The 23,266-nt window shown below is 43.6% G+C and overlaps 1 protein-coding gene across 1 annotated transcript; it reads right to left on the reverse strand.

Annotated features, from left to right (window-relative positions):
- Positions 1–223: 223 nt before the first annotated feature.
- Positions 224–23,200, reverse strand: epg5 (ectopic P-granules autophagy protein 5 homolog (C. elegans)). Its single transcript, XM_086031448.1, has 45 exons — positions 22,627–23,200; positions 21,810–22,427; positions 20,395–20,655; positions 20,098–20,296; positions 19,704–19,840; positions 19,491–19,598; positions 19,344–19,417; positions 18,946–19,054; positions 17,346–17,460; positions 16,985–17,135; positions 16,734–16,895; positions 16,496–16,653; positions 16,252–16,403; positions 15,723–15,863; positions 15,474–15,635; positions 15,273–15,395; positions 14,932–15,194; positions 14,692–14,832; positions 14,443–14,587; positions 13,775–13,972; positions 13,568–13,675; positions 13,368–13,490; positions 13,124–13,290; positions 11,759–11,995; positions 11,542–11,665; positions 11,288–11,432; positions 10,715–10,886; positions 10,479–10,641; positions 10,239–10,381; positions 9,972–10,128; positions 9,420–9,614; positions 9,124–9,337; positions 7,978–8,162; positions 7,586–7,793; positions 7,424–7,499; positions 5,734–5,837; positions 5,471–5,646; positions 4,932–5,159; positions 4,641–4,850; positions 4,115–4,259; positions 3,790–4,032; positions 3,490–3,703; positions 2,401–2,619; positions 2,202–2,316; positions 224–2,124 (listed from the first exon to the last, which is right to left on the reverse strand). The coding sequence occupies exons 1-45, from the start codon at positions 22,672–22,674 to the stop codon at positions 1,942–1,944; spliced, it is 7,719 nt and encodes a 2,572-aa protein (XP_085887574.1). The 5' UTR covers positions 22,675–23,200; the 3' UTR covers positions 224–1,941.
- Between the last annotated feature and the right edge of the window lie 66 nt (positions 23,201–23,266).

A 23,266-nucleotide genomic window follows, 5' to 3' on the forward strand; every position in this document is an offset into this window, starting at 1 on the left:
CGAACGCACGTGTGGGAACGACGCTGAAATCATGTGGAGTCCCCCCCCCCCCCCCACCCCCACCCCCTCTTATTTGTCTTGGAGCAACCCACCCTCTGCAGCTCCTCTCATACAATTTGTGTAACCATAGAGACCAGCTGTAGCCGCAAGTTGTGTCAGGCGAGGACAATCAACTTATGCACATGTGAGCTTTACCTCGCACGCATCCACACTGAATCACTACTTCTTGCAGAGATGATTTATTTTGCAGTTGGGACACCTCCAGTGTTGTTCCCGGAGAACACAACATGATGCCGCTTCGTTTGCAGGGAGACTCTGGCGCATTGTGGCGCCACTTTTTCACATGCAAGGATTGTCCCTGCTTACCCAACACTGAAACAAACAGCAGGTGGCAGACGTACGGTCCTCTCGAGGCTCGTTTCTGATCACTGATTCAATGCAAAGAAATGCTTCAATATGAACAGTCACCGCAAGACACACTGTGAAAATGTGGAAAAAACGGTGAATGCTAACATAAGACCATTACATAACACCATTTGTGCGCGTGTGTGTATGTGTTCTCGGGGGTGGCGGCGTGGTACTTTTTGTATCTTACAAGTGTCCCGATGTATTTTTTTTCTATCAGACTCAAAACTACACAATTATGATAATTATGCCATGCCAAAAAAAATGGAGGGGGGAGAAAAATCCTGTCTTTGGCAAAAATAAAAAAGTAAAGCTACTTTGGAGTTTTACAGCCACACTGAAAAGAATGCATGTATGTTACAGTTATGAGCAAATGTTATGGCAAAGTATGAGGAAAGTCAACTTTTTTTTTTTTCTGAGAAAAAAAACATGACAAGAATAAGAATTATTAACCTTAGAACACTAACATCGGGTGATGTTCACCCACACAATTTTTCAATGTGATATTTTGTATTGGGAAATTAAAGAAGACAACTTCCAATTTGGCATACAGTGTTGTACCTTTACATAACTTGATGAACTGTATTTTATCCGGGATATTATATCAGGTTAAATGTACCGGACATTAGTAATTTTAACGTTGGTGTTCTAGGGTTAATGATAATAATTTTAGGGACAACACTTCTACATAAACTCTCGCAAGATATCTGACAAATATATTTATTGGGAAACATGAATAAAATATTTGCTAAAATCACTTCTGGTTGACTTAAGCGTGTCTAGTTCATTCTCAAGAGCAGGCATTTTGTTTACACAATTGCATTAAATATGTCATATTGGTAATGCCGCGGATTGTGTTTTATCATTTGAGAAAGAGTAATTAAAGTGTAATATCCTCAACAGTCCTGATCTCAATTAGTTATATGTTTATTCATTGGCCTGTAATACTCCACATGTATTGATGTGGACATACTACTTAATTAATATTCCAACTTCTTTCACGGAACAGTCAAGACTTTTTTTTTTTTCTCATACTATTTCTTTTCAGTGTGACCTTAATATTCCTTCTTAGAAAGCACTTTTGGTTCGACATGAATATACTAAGTACTGGTTCCTAGTTCATTCGGAAAGGCAGCAGTCTTTTGCGTGAAAAGCACAGAGGCTCCAACTTTGTGGGTGTTCTGCACACTAAGATCTTTTTGTTCAATATGTGCTTCGACTGCCCCCCTTTGTCTTTTCTTGTTAGAGTTCCTTTTGGAACGGTCTTTACCACAGTCTTGAGTTGAGATTCCGCTTCACACAAATACTCCACATGACGTTCAACGGATGAGTCATTAAAAGAGGAAGGAACAAAGTGCAAAAAAAAGGGATGCAAATAAACGGGATCGTCTCTTCCATAAATGGACAGGGGTTTCTTTTGAGATGTTTCTTGACAAAGGCCACTTAACACAAGTCCCAAGTTCAAGATCATTGTGCTCCAAAAGTTGTCCCCCCCCCAAAAAAAATCATCCCATCCAGGCAGCATTTGGGTCAATGTCAATGCATAATGTGCAAGTATCTGAGGTCAGGGTAGAGCAGGTTTGTTAGCAGGGCCAGGAGTCGAGGTCCATCTTTAAGACAGTGACCTGGGTTGCGGATGAACTGAAGGGCTTTTTTCAACGGGTCTTCCAATTCAGCGTATTGCTTATTGCTGGCCATGGCTTCAAGCATCCCCAACGTCTGTTGCAAAAAACAATATATAATTGAGGAGATGATGAAAGACGCTAAAAGGGTTAGTGCGTGCACGAGCCGCTTACTTGCTGTGCTTTTGCAGAGGGTTGAAAGTCAGCGGCGGGCTGGAGTCGGAGCTCACTTTCTGACGCTACCTGCACGGACAGGAAGGCCGCCAGGCTGCGCACCACCACCCTGAATCTAGACGCACAGTACAGTATGCTTTAACAGCTGCGTTATTAACGCCACCGCCAAGTTTGACTATTCTAACGCTAGACAGCCTACTTGTTGGAAACGGGGGACTTTTTCCCGAGACCGATGGCCCCGAGTAGTCCAGCGTTGAGTCTTTCTTCTCCCAGCTGAAGCAGCCTGCTTTGCAACCTCAACAGGCCTGCGACCACCCCGGATAATTCACCGTGGCCCGCTTGAGGCTGCAGCTGCTCCAGTGACAGATTCAGGGCTTTGTGCCACCACAGAAACAGCTTGGCTTCGCCGCCTGGTCCGCTGGAGGAACACAACGTATCATGTTAAATGATACATTTGGCTTGGTTTGTAAACTCTGGATTGATTTTTGAAGCAATGTGTGAAAAAAGGTTTGATGAAAAAGTGCTGGCAACGCGTGAGTTAACGACGGAGGAAGTATACATGAAAGTCAGATTGGCTAGCATTGCATCACATTGCGATCAACACAAGTGTGCTTTGTCATACTTTGACGTCACTGGCACAGAAATTAGCTTCGTTCATTGCTATGTTGTTGTTTTTCTTCCACGTATACTTTGTTACTGTAATGTCCCATCATGTGGAAAAGGTGTGCCACAGTCATCGATGCACTTTTCAGTTGCTTATTAAATGTCAGGAGAACAGGGAAATACATAAACATAGTGAGCACGCTCATGCGGGAGCTGGCGCTCTACGATATATACAGTACGGTATTTTCTGCACATTTATGCATGCAATTCTTTTTGTGTTCAAGTACCTTTTTCAATGTGTTTAAAAAGTGTTATAAATAAAAGTATAACAAGTTTGTGTCTGTTTTAATATGTTAAAATGTTTTCAAAGCATTTGGTAGGGACAAAGATGTTTGTATACGGTCTCTCTAAAGAGCAGATTGTCACGGGTGGGTTTGAACGTAATTACTCTGGTTGACCGTATTTGGATTTTGGTAACACTTCTGAAACACATTTATTTCAGTAGGATTGATGAATAATTCGTTCTTGATTAATTATGTAACCTGCAGGTGGCTGTGATGTGTTCAGTTCTTGTTGTTGTTGCTTTTCATTTTGGGCATGTACATGTTTTCTGCATCTCTGCGCAGACATTTTGTCTGACCACTGCACGTCATTGTAAACAGGTTTGGCAATCAAACTCGCAAACCTGGGGAAAACCTGATTGGTCCACGTGTTGATTAGAGCCAGAGTCCTCCTCTCATTGGCTGCCGTGTGTTCATAGTTAAGGCGCTGCAGGATGAAGGCATAGAGTGTGAGGAAACTTCCTCCCGATTGGCTCTCGGACAGAAAGTCTTCCACTGTGAGCTCGGGCACTTGCAGCGATGCCAGCACGGGACCCCAGCCGACACACCCGTCGTCAGCTGAGCAACCAAACGTGATGTTACATCACAACCAGAAAGTCAACAATTAAAGCGAATGGGCGTCAAATGCAAGGTTGCTCACTTACCGTGGTTAAAGTGGGCTGCGATGCACGCCTCCATGATACGCGTCATGTGGCTCACTGAGGCCAGACAGCGGGAGCAAGCAGTGAGCAGAGGCAGAATTGGAAAGCCCCTCCCCTTCCTGTCCAGCCAGGCGATGACACCAAGTGCGAGGGTCTCGCCTGTAGCCACGCCCACTCTGTTGAGCACAGCCAGTGCGCCGCTGAAAAGGCTGCAGAACGCCATGTGCCTCTGCTCCAAGCCCGTTTCTGTGACAAAGAGGGCGAGCCAGATGGTGACTGAGAACTTGACTAATAATGCGCGGTGAAGAAGTTTACAAGATGAGCTCACCTGGCGGGCTGAACGTGACAATGCTTTCCAACAGCATCTCCAGCTGCGTCTCCAGGACGCTCGCGCTTATGCTGCCCGCTTGCTCAAGAGCCACTAAACACTGCACATCCCAGCAGACGTACGCGGACGCCTTCAGCGTCTCCTCCTGGCGCACACAACATGACACTGCGTGCTGACTGATTCGCACAACTTGTTACAGAAGAGGCTTATGATGGGGCACTCTTATTTCTAAAGCACCCGCAATTAGCCAACGGGTATTTTTAGTGCGAGTTTGAGCTCTACTGTTCTTGTTTTTTCGTGGAATTCGTTTCCCCCAAAATGTGACTCATACTGCGGACTCATAGCCGATGGGAATTTCGGGAAAATACGGTCATTCTCCAGAACGGCCAGTGCCGGTCCCGGCCGCCAGCAGCCGACCCCCAAGCCAACTGTCAATGATTACGTTTCAGCGTTTCAGACATCCGCACCCCGTCGCCGACGACGTTCCGGCGCACGACGGCTGCAGGTCATACTGAAACGGACTTACCATGTGAGCAGCTTCATGAGGGCGGGGGTGAAGTCCAGCAGCACTCCGCAGTGATTTAAGCAACATCTGAGATGCAGAATCGGTGCTAAGCAGCAGGGAGGGAGTGTAGTGGGTGTTGACATATCCCAGCACCCCTTGGTAGGACGACAGATCGAGCTGGTGCCAAGGCAAAGACGTGCATTGGGTCAACAGATTGAGAAGCGGGGAGTCCTGGATAAAGAGGGACAAAAAAATAAGTTACCGTAGTACCTTGGGGACCCTAGTTGTTAAACCTTTTGGATTTTGGATCACCTGTTGGCTGAGGAGCTGCTCCTCTTTTGCCAGAAAGACCAGCATGTATAAAAGATACACCAGCATGGTGTGCGATTCCTTTTTCTGAAGGTCAACATTGGACTGAAGTGGGCCAGTTCCGGGTTCTGGAGGTGGGTGTAAGTGGTCGCTTAGGACGCTCACCCAGTTTACTTCACATAGAACCTCTCCCATAAACAGGAAGCAGCTTTTGGGACTCCCTCTCTCCACCTGTACGCACATCGAGAAACCTACAAATCGGACTCAGAAAAACCAACAACACTTTTCACCCACAGATGACTGCACATAAAACATTTTACCTTGGCAATGTGCCATTAGAGCGCAAGCATATACATTATTCAAAATAACTCACGATGATTCATGAGTTTGCTTGAAAGATAAAAGAAAATGTGATAAGTCCCTCATATTGAAGTCAGGAGCAAGAAGCACCATCAGGATATGAGTTTTGCGACGCTAAATGCGGGCTTATAGTAATAGCGCGGCGCTGGCGGTCAGTTTGCACGGCAGTAAGAGGGTCTCACGTTGAAGAGCTGCTCCATGAGCAGTGTGTCGGGATGCAAGTATCTCCAGGGCAAGTTGCGCAGGTGGGAGTGGTGCAGGTAGAGCAGGTACTCTGGTGTCCGTGGAGAGGTGCAGCTTTCACAGTACTGCATCACGCTAAGCCACAGGGCTCCTCTCTGGCCGGGGAGTAGGCGCTCTGCAATGTAATGTACAGTGCCGTTAAGATATCCCACGCGAGATCAAGATCAACGAAAGAAGTGGCACACAATGGCTCGGAGGCTACCTTTGAACCTCTGATGCAGTCGATCAGTGAGTTGAGCGTAGAGGCCGACCAGACACCCCGCCTCGCTCGCGTCCGTCTCCAGCCACGGGTAGCACTTGAGATTACTATGACAAAAAAACAGTGTTGATGCCAACGGCTTGTAAAAGGTGAAACAGATGTTACACATGACCACATGAAGTCAAGTCAAGTCAAATTAATTTATATAGCCCTTTATCACAGGAAAGTCTCAAAGGGCTTCACATATGCACCAGATCATATACACGACATCCCCTGATCTTAACTCCTAGGAGGGCAAGGAAAAACTAAAAAAAAAACAAAAAAACATCTGGGGAAAAGTGAGAAACCTTGAGAAGGGATCACAGACGGGGGAATCCCCCTGAACCCCCCCCAAGAACTATTTAAATATACAGTATTTACAAATGTTGAATAGGGCAACTATATTTCTTCTCAGTCGTTGGATACGTTTTCGCCTTTAATCGAAAAGGCTTCTTCGGTTCTAAATTTTAGATTTACCGAGGGCCTTTCTAGTGGTTGCTCCTGATGGGCAACACTGTTGCTACAATGTGGAGTTTTTCTGGTGTGACGACTAAGTCACGTGGCTCACAGATGTGTTAGCTCTTCAGTGCCAGAGGTGCTTTGGAAACCTGATTAGCCAAAAAAGAAAAATTGGTGACTTTGGTGACTATTTAGACCACAGGTGTCAAACTCTAGGCCCAGGGGCCAGATCCGGCCCGCGACATCATTTTATGTGGCCCGTGAAGTCAAATCACGTATGTTGACTTGACATGTTTTTTTCAAATTGTCTTCACTTGCACCACTAAATATGATATTTTGCAAACATTTGTTACCAATCCCCTCCTTTGAAATAAATTGAAAACATAGTTGCAAAAACTATTTACTGGCTTCTGATGTCAAAACTAATTATCCGTGAATTTTTTTTTGGGGGGGGGGATAATATAAGGCGATCCTACATTTATATGGGTTCACAGTCGTAACGGCCCTCCGAGGGACAACATAACTGTGATGTGGCCCGTGGCAAAAATGAGTTTGACAACCCTGATTAAGAACTTACGAAGTCTTCTGAATTAAAAGTAAAACATTCCAAAACCAAAAAGAAAGACGCATCCCTCCCATGGATTTAAGATGAAAATCGTGATGAGAGGATTTTTTTTTTTTTGCAACATTGATGTCATACTGTACATGTAACAATTTCATGTAGATGTGATTGGTAGTAATAGGCAGCATAGAAAATGGATCGATAGAGTATTTGTGATCCACTAATTGCACAAACGCTCATCCATATGTTTACATCGCATCCCGCTTCAAAACAATAGCACTGTTTTGTTTCCATTGTCAAAAGGTGCGAGGGGCGTTCAAACAACCGAGATGTACCACCTCTAAGATGGCCACACTCTTTTGGGGAACTAACTCCAGTGGTATGGTAAAAATTGCAGTTTGTCCGAGACAGCTACATAAGAACAGAGAGAAAATGCTATAAATGTCCAGCATTGTTAATTACTTAGCCCCCCTGACATTGTGTTTTGCTGCATTATTATTTATGCAAGAATGACACAGCTATACAATTCCACCTACACGCGCCATCAAATCAGGGCTTAATCATCCTTCACACTGCAGTGAGTTGAAATGAAGTACAACTTGGTGAAAACATGGCTCGCAAAGGTCGACATACCTTCCATCTTCAGTGTTCAGGGGAAAGATCCAAGGCTTAAATAACTTGACGATCTTGCTATGCAGGTCATGAAGAGCTGCGGAGGGTTCCGCACTCATGTTAGGATGACATATGCGCAGGAGCACAAGCCATTATGCGGAGTGAATTGTGATTGCGATTTACCTTTCATTATTCTCCTGCCACCCACCGAGTCTCTGGCACAGCTGCTAAGTGACACGTGACTTCGACAGCTCACCAAATAGTCCCAGAAAGTAACAACCTCACTGACGTAAGGCGACCAGGCAGAGTAGAGGCCGAAACTACGCAGATCAGGTTTGCTGAGACGACTGCGCAGGAAGTACTCACTAAGCCAATCTATTGTCTCATCCACCTATTAGGAACGTAAAACAGCAAACATAAGTAAAGTAATTTAAATCAGTTTGCACAAATGAGTGCACAAACGTCTGTCTGCCAATGTCAATTAAATCAGGAATAAAGGCGGAATTCAGCTTCAATTTGAGTTTCTACACATAAAGATTTGATTCATTGGTGAAAATAATGATTGAGGTGATCACCTGCTGAGGAGAAAGGGTGATTGGTGATCTGTAGGGAGACCCTGGGGATGCCGATGCGCGTGCAGAGGCATCAGAAACGAAACCTGGCTCGCATTTGTTTTTGCCGCTGCGGGACGAAGGTGAGCAGCCCAGCACTCGCATCGTCACCTTCCAGCATTCTGGACTCAGTAACTGGTTTGAAGAGCCTGTTCAGGAAAAGGGTTTAGAACAATGACTAAATGCTTCGAATCAAATAATTTGTACTAAAATAATGGGTTATCTGAAGACTTCTCAGAAAATTACAGTCAATATTAGGAGAGAAAAGCAATGATTGATTGTAGCATTTAAATGGGAAGTCAACCACAACATTTTCTTTACATTAATATATCCAAGCAGTCCCACTTGTCTAAACTCGGCATTTTCATTAATATTGCATTTGTTGAATATGAGTTAGGCAGTAAAATCCACCTGTTTTGATCCATCTCACAGAGCGGCCATTTTGCCACTTGCCGTTGACTGAAAATGATACGCCACAGTTACTGAGGGCTCAGGCAACGACCAATCATGGCTCGGCTTTAGAAAACAGGTGAGCTGTGATTGATTGTTACCTGAGCCCTGAGCAACTGTGATGCTTTCTGTGTTCAAAGTGATGGTTTGAAAGAGAGGGAACGTCATCATGTACTGTATGAAAGCCTGAACTTGTCAGTAGTCAATCGCAGAGCGCAGATAGAGACAGACATCCCTTCACACTAACATTCACACCACCGCAGCAATGAATATTTGTCTTGATAAAATGCTGGGAAGAAAAAAAAAAAAATGATTTAACTATATTGCACTCATTTCATATTTTGCAAGACTGAACGATAAGTGGATGGCAGTCCTTCAAAGGGATGATGCGTGCTTTGTCTAAGCGCCTACACCAAAGAACATTCCCATGCAAATAAGAGATAAAAGGAAAATACGAAAAAACTGAAAAACAAGCAATTCTCTGTTATGAATCACCGGTGGTAATAAAAAAAACATTTTTACCAACTGTTTTGTGGGCTCTTGTGGCAACCGATTCGATTCAAAATAATAGCTGACAAATACAAACATTTTTTATCTGGTCTGAAAAGACTACCTGACCTTGACTACCTGCTGCGTTTTGTTACCATGCAAAACACTTACTGGTCATGAGCAGACGCAGGCAGTCACTGTAGTGGTCAGGGAAGCGGTGGCGAAGAAGTGAGGTCCAGTGTTTGGTGAAAAGGTGAAAAGGAGTCAGAAGTTCCGGTTCGGGATCCCGGCCACAGACACAAAGGCCTCCATGGACTAACTCTAGTAATCGGGTCCTCTCAGAAAACACGGGATGCGCTTCATTCAGCCAGGTGGACAAATCAAACTGAAAAAGGATGCAAAAGGAAACTAGAAATAGAACGGCTGGGGTTGTATATGGCTGGGATTTCGTCACAAATTGGACTGACCTTGGTGAGCAGCATGAAAATGACATCCGCACTATCAAAGTGTAGTGACGTCACCACATCTTGGTAGAGGAAGACCAGCTGGGCAGGGGCTGCATTAGGCGTGAAAAAAGGAGAAATGAGAGGGCAAAGACGTCTCTGCTCCAAGATGGTCTTCAGGACACGGTTACACTCTTCAGCATTGCCCTGGATGAACACCTTGAGATTTAAAAAAAAAAAAAAAAAAAAAAGACAAAATGAATTCACTGGACCTATTTTCACTTTATCACCTCAACCTGGGATGTTATGTTTGGATCATCTTTTGTTTAGTAAGAATAATTGACTACTACTAGTGTTTGGGTGGAGCATGGTCAAAGAATAACTCATTCTTTTTCTTTTCATCACTTCAATTTCTCTGTGACTGGAGCGCGAATCTCAAACTCTCCCGGCATATGCATGAGGTGGGTTGTGTTACAATCGTTGGCAGAGGCCTGCGTTCTACTGTTCTTATGGTTTTTACTAGTTCAGCATTATTGCAGCAACACAACCGATGTTTGTGTGTGCGTCTGCGTGTACCTGTCCCAGTATCTCCACACACGAGGAGAGGTACTGGCGTGTTGGTGGATGACGTAGTGTGTCTTCACACACAAAGGAGACCACCTGGTAGAAGGCTGACACACCAACTTGCTGCACTGATGGGGATTTTCGCGATTTGTACATATTCACCAGAGCTCTGCACACATCATGAATAGACACAATTTCACATCTAAAAAGCCGTCTTTCTGCAGTTTGGCTTAATGTTTGTTGTTTCAGAACACATAGCTGATATTTGTTTATATTCACGTGATAAAATTCTCTGTGTGGACAGCGGCATCAGCCAGGCTTTGAGGAGGGGGAGCCATGGCGTTGATTTGAAGGTTCTTGATGTCCCGCCGCAGTGACGTTATCTGAGTCTGCGCCGCCTCCTGTCGCTGGACACACTCACACTGCACAATTACAACACACGAGTCACACGGGTGAAGAATTCGCAGCGGGGCCAAGACATCTCAAAAAGCTTCTGCGGCGCAGTGAGAGTGGTCATACTGTGATGGTGATATTAGCTGGACCCTGGCACGGTTGCCCTCCTCTGCCTTTACATTCCAGGGTCATGGTCACTTGCTCCGGTCGGTTCTTGTAAAGCAGAGGAAGAGTCTCCAGAAGCTCCTGTTCCATCGCCACCTGCTGGGCTTCTCGTGATACTGCAATCCTGACAGCACATGGATACATTGGGTTGGTGTTTTACCATTCCCGTTCACCGAGGTTTGACACTTTCAAGATACCTGGCTTGGTCCTGCAGTATGCTGAGATCCCGCTGCAGTAGTTCAGCAGCGGCTTTGGAGTCAGAGAGGCATATGCTGGGAACGTCTGCCACTGGAGGCTTGACGTGATGGAGTTCAGGAGGTGGGCGTGGAACTGGATGCTTCTGCAAGTTAGACTGGATACGCTCCTTTGCTGCAGAACAAGAGACACAATCGTTAAATACTCTGATTGCCATAATACGACAATCGCCTCAGCCAAAAAGGCTTGGATAAATTTGTCTGTAAATGTGGCCGTCTTTGGGATAATTTACCGCAAGTATCAACTTTGATTTGTTATGATAGAAAGGTACACAAATTACACAAACACATGCAGAATCCATACATTGAGATCTTCATATAAAAAAAAAGTAGCAACGTATTTAGTTTCTATATCTCAAAACAAACATTTTAATTTCAAGGTGAGAGATATATTTCTAGCATTCCTCTTTTCAACAATCAAGTTGGTGAAAATTGCAGCCTAAACTGGTGGTAAACAATGCTCGGATCTCACTCCGGTGAACTGATAGGCAATAATTTGTACTGTTCTTTTTGTACCATTGCTGAGGCTTGTATAATCCGTGAAGCTGGCGTTTTGGGTTTGAAGGAAAGATGGCTCACTGTGCACCTTCTCCCACAGTGACAGAACCTCTTTCTTGTCATACTGCAGACGCTCTTGGTCCACATACTCCAGCCACAGTTCCTAAACAAAAGTGTATTCGATTTTTAAATGTATAGTGTTGAAGAGTGTTAATAATAATAATAATAATGTTTAAATATGTGACTCTTTCTGCAAGACGTATTAGACAGACCTGTTGCTGCTGCATAACCTGTGCAAGCCGGTGTGGTTCATATTCAGGAGGAAGCGAGGGAAGGTAAACTTCCTGCTTCTGCAGCGTTTCATCGTCCAACCACACGGCAAAAACAGTAAACAACCTGCGTGGCAAGAAATGATCTTGCCTTTCAGCTGAATAGCACAGTGAGAACGGAAAATGCACTACCTGCACTAAGTGAAAACAGGTGGCCTACCTGACTAACTCCGTGTGCAGCTGAGGAGAGGTGAAGTACGAGCGACAGGGGCTGCCGGGACGTTGGTCGCCCTGCTGGTCTGCTGAGGCTGTGAGTGTTGAGGGCACCTTCAGGGCCTGGCTAGCAGCATGGTGGAAGTCAGATATGGTTTGTATTCTTTGCCTCAAGTCTCGCAGCAACGTGGCTTGAGAGGAAGCTTGGAAGAATCGTCGCCCAATGCATCCACCTGCAGCCAGTCTGGAGGACACAGAGACATAGTGCATTTCCTTGAGTCTCTTTTACACCATGCAGTGTATTCAGGCTTAGTTCAATAAAGATGTTTTTATCAGTAACAAGTTGTAAAGGGTAACTCAAAAAAGCCTCACTAAAGTGCCACAGTCTGTACCGACAAGCAACTGAAGCGGTACATGAACAAAAGGGTGATGCCAAACACACACATTAACATACATGTTGATTGAATGACAGGGAACAAGAACACAATAGCAATAACCCAAAAAAATAAAACACACAAAAAACACTATTTTAAAAACAATGAGGATTACCAAGTACAGAATACTCAAAGCAGTTGCAAACTTCAAATTTGCTAATTAAATTACACCGTGCAGTGCTGGTATGATTTTCACACTGGATGGTTTTCTGTTGTAAATTGTACAGTGGTGATCATTATTATACTGGAGGGGTGCACAATTCATTTCCCCAAGAGGCCATTTGAAAAACTAAAAGAGTTGTTGAGGGCCACACCAACACGTTAAGCTTAATTGGGTTCAATGTTCATGTATCAATTAATTTGTGCATGTGTGCATACATTTTTAAAGTGTGCTGGTACTCTAAGCACCAACTGCTGAGCCATTTTAGCATTTTCTAGTTACGGTTAATTATCAGGGCAGATCCCCCCTCTTCCCTTTGCCACACAGCAAACTCGAATTTTGCAAAGTGAGGACACTTTGCTCTTACTTGTGCTCATTTGCACCGTCCAGGGTTGTATGGATAAGTCCACTAGCCAACTTGTCAACTAGTCGCTAATAACAGATGAGTGTGCTTAATGAAATTAGTCTCTCACCTTAATTGATTCAAGTTATCTATGTCGTTGTCTGAATGGACAGCTTTGGTAAGTGAGGGAGAACCAGTAAAGAGGATAAAAAAGCCAGGTATCGAAATATCAATGATGTTTTCAACGACTCGTCAACGTCAACGTAGCAAATAAATGAAAAAATAATAATACCCCTATGGAAACCGCATGGGTAGACAGACACTTATTTTATCGATCTCACGTGGGCCAGTCAGAGATTGTGGAGGCCAGCGGGTCAAACCCTGGTTTGCTATTTTACTGGAAATGTTTACAATTAAAATGCGTGAGTATCATACCCATAATCGGGACCAGGCTGTCTGAGGTAGAGCTGTAGGAACTTCTGCCAAACCAGTGGTACAAGGGGATGGTCAGGGGGCGTGGCTAATGCCTGCCAGGCCCAACGGTACACTTGTAGCCGCGGCAGAGACGGTGTGACTGGCAACTTCAGCCTCTGCTGGGCCTTCTGTCTCAGGCACAACATTTGCAGCATATAAGATAAAAGTCATATATTTCTTATGATAAAATAATTCCCTTTTGTACCTTAAAGGCTTGTTCTGGGGTGACATTAGGCTCTGACAGGAGCTCATTTTCAACACATCGTCTGAGCTGAGAGTCTTCTTCAAATGTGCCCTCCATGTTAAGCACCAGCCAGGCAAACCAAACCTATCAACAACACTGATGCTGTCAACAAGCGAGACCAATATTTTTTGTGCGGAATGTTGGGGCTTCGAGACCCTTACCTCTGCACTCAGTGACTGGCCCTCTATGAAAGAAGGTGTGGCATTTCCAGAAATCCAGCCTACCAGAGAGGAGAGCAGACCTCGATCTCCATGGTAACCCAAAGCATTCTACATTAGGCAATCAAACCACGGCATTAATAACTTTTCTTATTTCCCAGTTGGATCAGACATTGAATTCAAACCATCACTGATGGCTGATGCAAATACCTTATGTTGCTGGTGCAGGAGCTTCAGCAGACATTCCTCTTGACGATGCGTGAATGCAGCACAGCAGAGCTGATCCATGAGGAACAACACTGTTTTGTCCCGGTACCATAAGTTCTGCTGAGTCAAAATGCCCGCCCAAAACTCCAACACGGCTACAGCACCAACACGACTGGGCTGTGAACTCTCAACCACATGGCTCTGGAGGACAAATATACATGCGTATATGAGTCATAGGTGGTGAAACGGCGTGTGGGGGACAGTTATGTATATTAGCGCCACGGTTACGCAAGAGTGCGGCCAAAATTGAGAACAGCTGGCTCTCGGGCACATTTTCACAAACAGGCAGATAAAAAAACCCCATCTATTTGGTTGTTGGAGGCCCTCCACAGACCTAACTATTTGCATACAAGAAATTGAAAAGTCAATTTTACATATGTCCCTTATATAATGGTTTCACCCTGTTAAAAAAATTCGGACAGATCTCAGTGTACGGAACTAAAATCAGTGACTGTCTATGGGGCTCTTAATCCATGTACATTTAAGAGTTTTCGTGGAATCAATGCTGTCTTACGATATTATTGAAATTGTAGACAATAATATCTAATTGTAGTGAGTACCTTTGCTAGCTCCAGAATTAATTATGAACAGAATTATTGCAAATAATTTACCTGAATAACACTATTCAGCAGTCGGACATTGTCTCCATAGGTTGTTCCGGTGAGGAGTGGTGCTACCCGGTGTGTGACTTGCTGCGTCACACCCTGAGGACATACGCTGTCGTACTGCAAGAACAACTGAATGCAACTTACAAACCTGGCATGAACAGAAAAAAAAGACACAAAAGGTTCAGTTTTAGCGAGACGGCTAACACATAGCGAATGCGTGAACATTTGTCAGAAAAGATGCATTTTGTTTACTGGGAGTTGTTGAGAAGGTAGAAACTGAGCGGGTAGATTTGAGGAAGGATGGTGTCTAGAAGATGCACAGCAGCTCGCAGGTGGTGAGACTGAATCAGACTCTTTAACAAGATGACTCCATCAGTACAAAAGTGCTCCAGGCTGATTAAATAAGATCAAATAAATAAATAAATAAATCAAGCACATAGATTGACCTCATTCACACATGTGAAAATCCTTATGAAACGCATGAGTTCATACCTATGTCCCACTGTTGTCATGGCAATCGACAGGTATGCTCCAATAGGGATGCCTGCTTTTACAGCCCGGAGAACAGAGTGCATGCTGGGAGAATGCGTAAGTTCTGCAGGCGGAACGGACACGAACGCAGGTACTGACCAGACCCCTTTCGGGTTCTGTGCATTGGCATGAAGCTTCAGCCTTAGTAAGAGCTGCCATGCCCATTGACTGAAAGATGCTTCAGGGGACACGCCTAAGCGAAGGACACTCGCAAGATAAGACACCTAAAGGAAAAAAAAAAGAGAGGTTCTCAGTGAAAAGCTCTCAAAATCAAGTACAGCGGATGTTTGACAATGAGTAACCTGTTTAATCCCTTCTGATATGAGGCCACTATAGGGTTTGTCAGTCAGGTACTTTTGATAGGCCTCAGCCACCAGCAGGGCCACTTTACTGTGGAGTGAAGACGACAAGGCCAAGGATCCGTCCTGAAAAAAAATAAAACTGGCCTCGTCATTTCAAAGCTCAAGCGTACATGAGCCAACTTGGAAAACCTTTGAAAGCACCTGTGAGTATCCCCAGTTCAGACCCTCCAGTATCACACAGGCCAGTCGATTCTCCACAGCCGATAGGGGATGCTGGAGCAACCACGCTCCGATCACACATATCTCCTCCGGTTGTGGATGCCACAGGCTCAGAGGAAGCTCTTTACACAAGTACAGTGCCACCTAACACACGCAGAAAGTGGCTTGGGTTTGAGACTTAAACTTTACATTTTGTCCTTTGGTGAAACTTCAGGACACAACAGAACCGACCATGCCCACATCTTGGATGGTTTCTCTCAGCTTCTCCAGAAGCACAGAGATAATGTAGGGATGGGCTGATGCTACGGTAGCCAACAACTCTCTTCCAACTTTAGAGTAAATTTCTCTGGTGGCCACGCTCACATAAGACACCTGTAAACAAAAAAAATTGATATGAACCAGTTCGATAACTTTGGGCACACTTACAAAGTCTAAAGAGCTCCAGCACAAGAGCTGTATCAAAATTCTGCCTTTACAAAGAAGCTCAGATTTTAATACACTCTCACCAGGGAGTTTATTGAGCAATGTGGTATTCTAATACAGGTGACGTTTTTGTGGATCTGTGTCATACTGAAATGTATTTACTGTAAATGAGATGTAAATAATTAATAGTATGAAGCAGTCTGATTCTATACCACCAAATTCCAAACAACAATTACCATAATCGTTCACCTTCAATGCAAGTAACAAAACCGGCATTGTAATCCGTGCAAATGGATCACTGCAGCACTCATCCTTCCTTTGCGTATTCTTGTCATACCTGGTAAATCAGCAGAGTGATGGTGGTGATGAACGCAGGATCAGAGTACTGAGTGGATGTGGCCATGTGCGCGAGTGCAGTGAGGAGGGAGATGCCGTCTGAGCTGTTCACCTCACACAACCACAGCTCAAACCTCTCTTGCTGTTCTGGTTCTGTAACAAAGATGGGTCAGCCCAAGGTAGAATAAAGTTATCAAGACCAATGTCAATATTCTTATCACATTTTTTTTGTTTTGCTTGTTTACCTCTTAGAGCCTGAATGCAGGACTGTGTGTCACTAGAATTACTAAGCGTTTCCAGTCCTGCCGTTTCGGCACACTGCATCACATGAAGGATCCGCCAAAGCATGGGGCTGGATAGAGTCCCGTAAGGCATCTCAGACATGAATAACCAAATTCCCAACCTGTCAAAGAAATAGTAGACGAATAAGAATACCTGGTTTTTTTGTTCTCTCCAGAGAATATTTTGAGAAAAGTACCTCACCTCTTGTTTCTGAGAACATGCAGAACAGCCCTGAGAAAAAGATGATCATATTCCAGCTGCAGCTTTTCCAGAGGCAAAGAGTGGACATGAGAGCTGGATCCACTGATACCAATCGCACCGACATATTGTGCCCAGTGATCACTGACATAACACAATGTCATACTGCAAGAGACAAAAAAGACATTTTTTCTGCCGATAATTGCATGTTATGTGGCAAAACGAGTGTGGCTAAATCAACTATATCCGCTGACCGTATGATGTGTCCTATTCGTTTCACGAGCTGTCTGTATCGGGCCCTGTTATAGGTTTGTAAGCCAAGGGCGAGAATTTCAATGAGCGAGGAAGCAAAAGCAAACACGCGCATCATCTTCTGACTGGAGTACCCCTGAGGCTCATAGACACCTACAAAAAAAAATAAAAAAAAATTGGTGAGCAAGTTCACTCGTAAAAAGAATCACCTTTATTGTCATTCATTTTTACGACAACAAAACCCTTAGGAAAACACAGCTGTGGGAGCGAACTGGGACCAATGCGGCAGGCGGTTTTCATAAGTGCTTGATTACAATCTTGATTAGCGCTTTAGAAGACAAAGGTAGAGTCACAAACATTTACCGTGCTTGCTGATCCCCAGCATGTGTGAATAGAGCTGCTGAAACGGGAACTGGGACATAAAGGAGACGAGGTCATCTTCACACAGCAGCAACCAGCTGCTCTCTGGATCCTCATCCTAAGAATGAAGGCAACACATTTGACATTCATTTTATTGAAAATACAACAGCAGATGAGGTGTTAAGTCAACACACTGACATTTACTGTAAATGGGTATTTCATTTCACACTCCTTTTGAATAGCTTTGTCATTCAACCGACAGGAACAAAGACTAGAACATAATGCAGTGGTGGGCGATATGGCAAAAATATCATACCATTTTTTTTTTTTTTTTAAATAAAATCACGATCATGATTTTATTATGATTCTTTTTTTACATGTTTTTTTTAAGACTAATTTTCACATTTTTGACCATTTTCCCCATGTTAAACATATAAAACATATTTAAAATGTATATAAAACTCTAAAAGAAAAAAAAAAAGACATTTTAAGCCAGCTAAGATTTCTGAACAGGTTTTAATTTGAATAGCGACAATTTTTATCAAAATGTGTAGTGAATGTAAACATAAAAGGTAACATAACGTAAACATAAAAACACAGCTCGTAACGCAGGTCTAGTACTTTGAAGAGTCTTTTAAACCCCTCGTTTTAGAATAAGTCACTGCCTCAGTTACTTCTTTACACTGCTTGCTTGTTTTTTCATATGGAGTGCCCATGTTAAATGACTGTGTTACGGTGGGTTGTGTTCGCTTGGAGCTAGCGGCTGCCTCTGGCTACCATGTGTAGATGTGGAGTTTCTTTTCGGGACCAACTCTGCTTCGTGGTGACTTTCCGCTATAGCTCCCGCCATACCAACAAACAGGGAGGCGGGCAGTGTCACGTACGGTGCACTGTGCGTGCTGTGATTTGTTGGTCGGGTATGCGTCAGCGGCTTTGAGCCGCCGTAGAGCTAAACTGTATAGAATGCGCCAGACGATCAAACGATCTTTCGGCTTTATGAGATCGCCAACACGTTAAACCCCTTAACGATCTAATATCGTCATATCGCTCACCCCTAACATAATGTTTTGATTTGGTTGTCCTCTGATGTGACTTTTTTTTTGTTTTTTTTTTTGGTACAAACTATTCATCCATCAAACATTACCATCAGTTAAAATAAAAGAGGCACTCAATGTCCTAGTGGAGCAACAAAAACAGGCATTCAGGAACAGTCTTCCTTTGCATGTAAACATGCTCTCAAAAGTGACTCTCTTGCCCAGTTAATATATTATTGTTTGATTGAAAGAGTCTTAAAAGTGTTTTCTCTAGAAATGCCATCAGTAGTCAGCTTTTGCCTGCATCGGAGTTGTAACACAGGTGTGAAAGCGGTGGTCCGAAGCAGAAGCCGGAATGGATAAGTGAAGTTTAACACTGAAACTAAAAACCAAAACAACTATTGCAGACCAACAAGTTTTGTTTGTCACATCAGACACTGATGTCATCACATATCTGAGTTGTTTGAGAAGGACACACAGCGATCAAGATTGGGTCTGCTGATACGGCTTTGACGCACCAATGTAGTAGAAACCGTGTGTGAAAGATGTAGTTGGCTAGCTACAAGTACCTCCTCTCCACCTTCATCCACAAGAGTCCAGTTTCCTGACCCAGGTCCAGATGAAGCCGAATTTAGGCTCTCACATGGTTTCATATGACCCAAAAACTCTGCACGGTGTCTAAAGTCAGAACAGAAATGCAATTGGATAAGTGACATGCGATGCTTTTATCTTGATGTGATCATTTAAGTAATTCAACCGATTGCCAAGAACATTAGGTACACTTGTATCAGTCCAATATGAGAACTCTATCATAGCAAATGTGGTCTGCTCCTTCCTTAAAAATACGTTCATCAACTTTGCACAAATACATAGTCTCCTTATCTTGGTGGGAAAGACTACTTAAACCTATATTCTATTGCGCAGGTGTACCTCACGTTGTAGGCAGCGGGTGTATTTCTTTACTTACCCAGAAGGCGACATTAGAATTGCCAAAGCTTGCATGAAGTCCTGCACTCCACAGGTATTGCCCCATACTTCAATCTGAGCAGATCATAATGTAGTTGCAATACTGTATATTTCTCACACCTGATAGAACAATGTTTTCTTGGCCAACCTGAAGGAAAGGGGCAGCCCACTTGCCCACCCCAGCAGGACAGCACAGCAGATGACACAGCACGAACAGGTGCTCTCCTGACCCTCCAACATGCAGCAGCAGTGCCACCTGAAGAGTCAAAAAAACATGACGAAACGCAGCGATTGAGCAGTGACGATGGGGAAACACACGAAAGCGAGCGTGAGTGTGTGTGTGCATACTGTTCAATATTACCAGTATTTCCAACCAGTGATGGATGTCTGCCTGGAACTGTGTGTCATCAAGGACTCTTCTTGTGAAACTAAAGAGGACACTAATGGCGTCTTTCAATGGCTGAATGGAAGAGGGCTGTCTTTGGCCTGCTGAACAATCTGATGAGAAAAATACACAAACAAGGAAAAAAAAAAAAAAAAGCTCAGATCAGGGGCACAGTCACTGTTTGTTACTGCTGCTTCACTTGCTTGCCTGCGTGTGTGGTCAGCTTCAATGTGCAGTGTGCGACAAAAAGATGACACAGAATATCAATTGAATTTGAGCTTGAGGGATCATAATCAGTATCAACAATACACAATGCAATAAACAATATGGGATGTGCAATGCTTTGGGTCACAGTCTAAGTGTATATCACCTTTTAATAGACGATACAAGTATGATTCCACCTGGAGGCGTGAGAGCGAAGCAGTATATGCATGCAAGGCCACCTTCTGATGGAGCAGTTCACTGCGAATTTCAAAAAGTTTGCCCAGCTCAGCCAGCACACTCTGACTGAACTCTGCCTGCTGGAAGCGATGGTATCCGCACACTTTGGACTGATCTGCACACAAACCCTTTAACCGAGAAATTCAAATACATCAGCAAATTATTTTTATCATTGGATTTACTCGACGGCATATTTGTGCCTGTTGTGGGTTAGGAAACACTGAACCTGGAGTGTCAATTGTTCATCTCTGAAGCTCCACAGACGGTTTTGAGTGCTTTTACAGTCGGACGACTGCGTGTGCAATTGCGCGTGAGATTGGGTCAGCTGTCTGCGACAGCGCCAGTAGTTCTGCAAAAGTTCGGCCAATTCGTGGCTCTCCTGTCGAGCGAGCGCACAGAACTGGGTCGTGCATACTTCAACGCCTTCTAGCCAAGCTCGTAACCCTCCTCCGGGCTCCCAAACACTCAGTTGCTCCAATGAGAATGGCTGCAAAAACAAAGAAATATGAAGCTAGTATTATGTTATTAATAATGATTTTTTTTTATAATAATGATCAGCCATCCAGACCTTTTCTACTGGTTATCCTTTTCGGGGTGATATGGCGCCTATCGCATCTGACTTTGGGCTCTCCCAAAGTCAGATGCGGGGTACACCCTGGACTGGCTGCCAGTCAATCACACGACACATACAGGCAACCAACCATTCACACTACCATTCACACCTATGGGAAATTTAAAACCTCTAGTTAACCCAACATGCAACTTTTTGGAATCCTGAGAGGAAGCAAGAATACCAGGAAAACACACACACACAAGCAGGAGTGCATGCTCGCAAAGTTTCAAAGTGACATTCAAACAATATCAGAACCCCCAACAATTAAAATAAGCCATGACTACATTACTAGTGCATGACAAAAAAAAGTATGAAGCCATTTCATAACTATTTTTACAATCGAATATAATATATATTCACAAGTCATGTTAGAGTAACACAATCTTTGCGCCAAAATAAAATCATGGTTTTCAAAATAAGAGTCAGAACAAATGAACCAAAACTTGCCTGAAAGGCACAACAGCTTGTTTAAAGGGGACTTATTCAAAGGGGTTTCATTATTTTTGTAGTAAATGTTATGAGTTATATACATAACAAAGGAAGGTTTATTCTTTATTTTATTCATATTTTTTTATTTACATTATTTAATTTCAAGGCAACATATGTATTTTTATGTTTCATTTCACTTAAAAAGCCAATGCCTGAGAATTAAATGTTCAAATTATTAAAGCCAAATGATTTCCATTGAATAATCAGTTGTGTTACGTTTTTTTTTTTTTACCAGACAATCATCAGAACGTATGAGTAAGGGGGTACGCGTAGTATGCAAAAAAGTTTTGGGAGTTCACGAGCCAAAAAAGGCTAGGAACCACTGCATTACATTCTTAATGTGTACTTAATGATGAGTGCCTTCACACCAAATAACTTGCAAATATCAGTCTTGGTTCTTTCTACTTGGGTGAATAACATGATTTAGAAACAGGCAGCTCCATACTCAACCCGACCCAGTTTTGAAAATAACTAATGTCTCATTTTACTAAATAAAAAGATTCAGCAAAGCAATGATGTTCAGTAATGTGTGAAAATACCTGGACCTCCGTTGTGGTTTCTGGTAATTCAGGATATAGTTTGTTCTTGGAAAGTTCAGCTACAGACTCCACCGACTGCAAACTCGGAGGAGAAGATTCCTGCTCAGCAAGGGCTAAAACTGCAGGTCCTTTCCCACAATTCTTCACGGCTTCTCTGTGAAGCTCTAGCAAGGATCCCTCCTCCAGTGTCGGGACAGATGGGTATAGTGAAGGAGCACTAGGGACATGTTTGATGACAAAATGGGTCGAAACACTGGAAACTTGTGATGAGCCCTTAAGCTCGGACACCAACACACGTGTGCCCTCTGTTTCTTTCTGCTGTTTCTGTTGTACTGCAGCTTGTGATGTCTGTGACAAATCTAGAGCGGGTTGTAATGTTTCAGTTAACGCTGATGTTAATGCAGTTTGTGATGAAGAGGTCTCATGTGCCTCTGCAGGCAGATCTAATGCCTGGGCTTTAGTCTCAGAAATAAGAGTGGGTTCACGCTTTTCCTCTTGTGCTTCCTGGTGTGGGAGGCATAGGGGGATGCTGGTGAATTCAGAGGTGGAAACACCATCACAACTGGTTGTAGGGGCAACATCTCTCTTGTCTTCTGTCGTTTTATGCTTCCTGACCAGCTGGGAATATAAATGGAACAGAATTTACCCAGAAAATAGCAGCAAAGACATATAATAATGGGCTAGACAAGGCCTCCACACACCATTCGTTTGCATCTTGTATACTGTAATAATGTTATTGCGTATTGTACATAGGTTAAGCCATAATACGCCTCCATAACAATGTAAAAGAGAACAAGTACATATGTGTCATAGTCACCTTTCCACCGACTTTTGCCTTGGTCTTCTTGGGTCGCACAGCCTCCATTTTTGTCTCACATCACAACACCCCCGGTAAACACTTTACTGACGGAGACGGTCTTCGAAGTAATGTTATGCGCACAGAATCGACAACAACCCATGGGTCAAAGGAGCAAACAACGTTATTCTCTTTGATAAGCAGCAAGTGGCAGGCTGTGTTGACAAGATAAATACTGACAGGACCTGTAAACACAAATATTTTAGAAGCTCGTTGGCCCCAATTAAGAAGGCAATTGCAAGCGTGTCCACTTCACGGGTTAGACATAAAGTATGACATAAAAGAGGTTCCCAGAAAAAAATATTTACGACGGCAACAAGGCTAAGCTATAATGCTAACGGGAATCTGCTTGTTTGTTCGTCGCGCAGTCTACCTCGATATTCATTTATATACCAGCGTCTCAGACGTCCATGTTTTGGTTGTCATGTTATAAAAATAAGAAAACATTTAATGAAATCGGGTGACATGTTACGGTAGCCTCGTTTGCTTTCAGTTCTCATTTGTTTTGTTTTCAAGAGCTGTGCTGAATCACGTGGTAACTCCACCTTACTACGGAAGTCCAGAAAGGCCAAACTTAATCATAAACAAACGCCCCCCCACC

Source organism: Filicampus tigris, chromosome 5 (genome assembly GCF_054856515.1).
Source record: "Filicampus tigris isolate MCC_2025a chromosome 5, RoL_Ftig_1.0, whole genome shotgun sequence".
Lineage (NCBI taxonomy): Eukaryota > Metazoa > Chordata > Actinopteri > Syngnathiformes > Syngnathidae > Filicampus > Filicampus tigris.